The 5,045-nt window shown below is 46.9% G+C and overlaps 1 protein-coding gene across 1 annotated transcript; it reads right to left on the bottom strand.

The window, feature by feature from the left end:
- Positions 1–3,752: 3,752 nt before the first annotated feature.
- Positions 3,753–4,745, bottom strand: LOC145969894 (uncharacterized). The gene has a single exon (XM_083096199.1). It carries the CDS (start codon positions 4,743–4,745, stop codon positions 3,753–3,755), a length of 993 nt encoding a protein of 330 aa, XP_082952325.1.
- Positions 4,746–5,045: the final 300 nt, after the last annotated feature.

The following is a 5,045-nucleotide window of genomic DNA, read 5'->3' on the forward strand; positions in this document are numbered from 1 at the left end:
CCGTGCTTGTCAACTAAAAAAGTTAGTAAGAACAAAAACTCGGCAACCCATGGTGCTTACGGACACCCCTGACTCCGCCTTCGACAAAATCTCCATGGATATCATGGGCCCATTACCAACGACACAGTCGAAAAACTGTTACATACTTACTATACAGGACCTCCTAACTAAGTACTCGCTCGCGATACCGCTCCAACACGCCGGAGCCATAGAAGTAGCCGACGCGCTCACCAACGAGTTTATATGCACATTCGGTGCTCCCAAAGCAATCCTAACCGACCAAGGATCGCATTTCTTAAATAGCCTTATGCGAAACATAGCACGTAAGTTTAGAATTAAGCATTACAGAACCACAGCGTATAGACCACAAGCCAACGGCTCGGTCGAAAGATCGCACCAAGTCTTGTGGGAATACCTGAAGCAGTTCGTGGATAAAAATAACGAATGGGATAAGTGCCTAAAGTTAGCGTCCCTCTCTTACAACACTAGCGTCCACGAAGGCACTCAGTACACACCGCATGAACTCGTGTTCGGTAAAACCGCGCGGACCCCTGCGAGCGATCCCGTTACTGCGGATACGACCAACGAGAGTTACGCGGAATATCTTACAACACTTTTCAACAGCATCAAAGACGCACAAACTATCGCACGCGAAAACCTAATGCGCGCCAAAGAAAAATCCAAAAGATACTATGATCGTAGAATTAGGACGCGTAATTTTAAGATAGGCGATAACGTATACCTCCTTAAAGAACCCTCGAAAGGGAAGCTAGGGGACCAGTACGTAGGCCCCTACAAAATATTAGAGGTTCTCAAGAGCCACAATGTAAGACTAGCAATAAGCGCTACCAGGACCCGTGTAGTACACGCAGACAAGCTCAAACACTCACCGCATCGCGCCCCCACTACGGAGGCCTTCCCCACTCCAGAGCCGCTATATCAAAGGAAGTCGGACGGAGGACCGACCACAACTCAATCAAGCGCAGCACCATGAACATCGCCACCATCACCATGGAAATCTTAGCGCATGCCATTGCCCTAATCCTGTTGTTACCTGCCGCATCATACTGTCTAATCGGATACGACTGCGGGGGACAAGGATTAAATATAACGTCATTATCGCTCCTAGACATCGGTAAATGCGCCGTCGACAACATAGAACCTAAGAGGGAAGTGTTACGTCCCGGGATGTCGCGGCTCTAAAAGAGAATTCGGACGTCGCGGGGCTCGATCGCTTTTTCGGGTCAAGCGAACCTATGCGGCTCTTCCCGGGGATACGTGCGATCTGAAGCGCTCGGAATTATTGTTCGGGCTCGGAGTCAGTGGACTCTTCGTCGGGGTACACGATAGGGATGACTATATTACCGTCTTGAGTTACTGGATGATTGGCAGGGTGTAGCCAATAGTCTAGAAGTCGCTCAGGGCACTCGGGGCATTCGTCGCTAATCCTGATGCTGCTTAATCTACTTCCACAGGAGTAACACCCGAATCCGATGGGTTCGCCAATTATAAGTCTATGTTTCGTCACGTAATTATACCGTAGACGTTCTTCAGCGGGCAGGGAATAATAACAGAATGCGCACAGAGCGGCTCTAGTTTGATTATTCGCGAAACCGCAAGCTTTCTGGCAAAAGCTCAGGGAGAGATCGGGGGTATTAAGGGGGGTCTGAGTGATCCGATCACGAAACACGCGGGATCGCATCGGGGAGGAGCGATTTTATCGGGTGAAATCCGATTTTCCAGGGATTTTCTTGAAAGTAGGTCTCGGTTGGGACTAAGTCCCTTTAACGCAGCGTCGGTTTAAAGGGATTCGGGAAAGTAGGTCACGGGGTAATTGGGTCAATTTATGTAGGTCACTGGGTCATCGCATTAAATCCCAAAATAAAAATTAGGTCACTGGGTCAGTGGGTCATCGCGTTAAATCCCAAAATAAAAATTAGGTCACTGGGTCAGTGGGTCATCGCGTTAAATCCCAAAATAAAATTAGGTCACTGGGTCAGTGGGTCATCGCGTTAAATCCCAAAATAAAAATTAGGTCACTGGGTCAGTGGGTCATCGCGTTAAATCCCAAAATAAAAATTAGGTCACTGGGTCAGTGGGTCATCGCGTTAAATCCCAAAATTGAAAATAGGTTAGTAGGTCGTTGCGTTAAATCCCAAGCGTCGGATTAAATCCCAATTCATAATTTCGTTAATTACAGCTTAAGGAGAGGACCGCGGTCATTTATCACTATGAATTCGAATTGTTGTTATTATTATTATTAATATTTGGCTATTATTCGCGGAATAGAGCCGGTATTCGCGGTAATTCGCGGAGATAAGGCCGGGGATTTAATACAGAGAGACTCGATTGACCACTGGAATGTACCGCGGCGCCGAAGGGTCGGGCTAAGATCGTAAAAGTGAAACCTTATACAAAAACACGATGGGCCTGGCAAAAAGTCGTGACTTGCACAAACAGGAATTTTCAACCGTCACTTACCTCCAAGATGGCTTCGCTTCATTTCCTTTCGAAGATTAATTTCCACGTGGCCTGGCCGCGTTGATTAATCAGGCTGCACTGGTAGGCGGGGATCGCGGCGCTCCACGCGGGTCTCCGGGATGAACGGAAGCGGGTTGATGCGGCTGGTTATCAACGTCGATGGGGATGAGTCGTTCTGGCCACTTTATTAAGCACGTGGTTTTATTTGCACTCGCGAATAATTGTTCGTATTCTTTATCGTAGTGGTTTGTTTCTACGATATCGATATAATTGGTGGACGCGGCGTAGTAATGTCTCGCTATCATCCGACGGAGTTGATTTTTCCTACCGGCACGGCGTGTTTTAGGCATTGTAGAAAATTAAAGTCATATTCGGATTTTCTGTAGGCGTCGAGCGGCTTGTCCTCTCTGAGCCGTCACTTCAAATCAGAAATGATTGATTATGCTTCGGATTTTCTGTAGACGTCGAGCGGCTTGTCCTCTCTGAGTCGTCACTTTGAATCAGAAGTAATCAATTATGCTTCGTATTTTCTGTAGGCGACGAGCGGTTTGTCCTCTCTGTCGTTACTTCAAATACGAAAACTCGATTTAATTGTTATAATTTAGTAGCACGTGCCTGGTTAAGAATATCTGTATATTAACGTCGCGTCGCGTGGGATGTGGATTTATTGAATTAGGATTCTTTGAATGATCACGAAGTTTAGCACACACTAATATATATTTCTAAAATAATACACAAAATGTAATATATTTAAACTAGCACTTAGATTCGAGAATGAATTTATAATGAATTTGGAATTTGAGTTAAGATTATGATATGGAATTAGAGTTAGAGTCCAGCTTAGGACTTGTCGGTTCGGTGTCGCGAGTTAGACTGCTTGAGTCTGGGCCCGCTCCGAGGTCCCTCGATTTCGGCGGCTCGACTGCTGCGGCGGTCGAAAGTGGGGAGCTTGGAGAGAGAGGGGCCCTAGCTGAGCGCCATCTCTGGGCGCTTGGCGGAGGCTTAAATCTAACGCAGTGCCGCGCTTGGCCGCTAGTCGGAGTTCGGTGTCATAGCGCGCCTTGGCGCGCTTTTCAAATGCGCTGAAAGAAACTTAGAAGATTTACATGAAAGTTCGTGGAGAAATCAGGCGCGGGATGTAACACCTCCCCCCTTAGATGAAAATGTTGGACGATGTTCCAACATTTTCCATGTATAATCTAAAGTAATGTAAATTATTTCGCACGCTCTTATATTCTATGTATAATATGCTTAGAACTATTTTGTGTGCACTACACGTTTTCGTTCAAAAGTTTTCGAAGTTCTCGGTAGTCACGCACTTCACTTATTGGGGGCTCTATGGGGGTTGGTCGAATGTCTTCGGTTATTGGGAGGGCTTTAGTGGGCTGATTTTCTGGCGTCGAAAGGGGTTTGGAGGATCGCTGATTCTCGTCGTCCATTCGTCGTCTTGGTGATCCTGTGTACAGGAGCAGGTTCGTCATTGAAGTCCATACCGCTCCCAGTAGATGCAGGCTCCATCCGTATATCGAATGCAATGCGTATCCGTGGATGATGGTGTCCACGATTAGCTTTATTAATCGGATTATTATGAAAATTCCGATGACACCTGCGCTGGCCGATCCGAATGTGATAAATCCTGTCCACAATTTTTGCCCTGCGTTCTCCGCGATCTGGTCCAAGGATTTTTCGTCTAGCAGGTTTAGCATGGATATACTTCCTGCTGGTATTTCTCGTCCCATGGCCCCTCTTGCTATTGTATTCAGCATCGAAGGTTTTTCCATAGGGAACATTATGTGGTCGCGGAGTCTGTCTAAATCTTCGCTGGTATAGATGCCGCTGGTGGCGAGAGAGGAGGGGCTCACGTATTTCCAGGTGGGTTTCGTGAGCGGTTGGATGATCGAAGGTGCCGCCGCCTCTTGTGGTCGTGGCATCAGGCGGTACCAGCTGCCGTGTATGTTGTACATAACTGGCAGGAATTCGTTGCAGTCCCTCGGCGTTCCTTTTTTGGTGAGTATCCTTGTCCTCGGTAGCATGAATAATGATTGATTTTTGTACGTTACCGGGATTTCGTTATAGCAGACGTCCGTTGGTCGTACTCGGCATTCTACAGCTAGACATTTGACCAGGTGTAGGGCTTCTCCCGCCATGACTGCGGTGTATCCAGGTGCCTTCATTATTCGATGCGCCATTTCGTCAGGGGCGAAACTGGCGAGCGAGAGCGCGTTTTGTAATATTTCTTTTTCGAGCGCGCATTTTTGTTCCATTATGTCGCGGTAGAGTCGCGTCAGTTGTGTTTTAATATGTTTTTCTACGTACATAAATTTAGAATTTACATACGAAAAAATGTCTAAGTTACTGACGGATATTCTTGTGCGGATTTTGAATGTTCTTCCCTTTTCTGTTTCTAGTACGAATAATTTTGGGTGTTCCGTCAGCATGAGTTTGTAGCCACACAGTGTCATCTCAGTGGTTTTGGTGAGGGCGAAGGTCGTTTCCTTCGTTGTCACTGTGTAAACGGTTGGCGTCTCGGTGTTTGTCTGTGCCGTGAGTTTATCGGCTGGGCC

Source organism: Camponotus vicinus, unplaced genomic scaffold, assembly GCF_025532165.1.
Source record: "Camponotus vicinus isolate PSW18456_S1 unplaced genomic scaffold, iyCamVici1.0 SCAF_4, whole genome shotgun sequence".
Classification (NCBI taxonomy): domain Eukaryota; kingdom Metazoa; phylum Arthropoda; class Insecta; order Hymenoptera; family Formicidae; genus Camponotus; species Camponotus vicinus.

Excerpts from the sequence above, each read along its gene's own strand:
- LOC145969894 (XM_083096199.1), bottom strand. The coding sequence starts at position 4,745 with ATGGAACAAAAATGCGCGCTCGAAAAAGAAATATTACAAAACGCGCTC.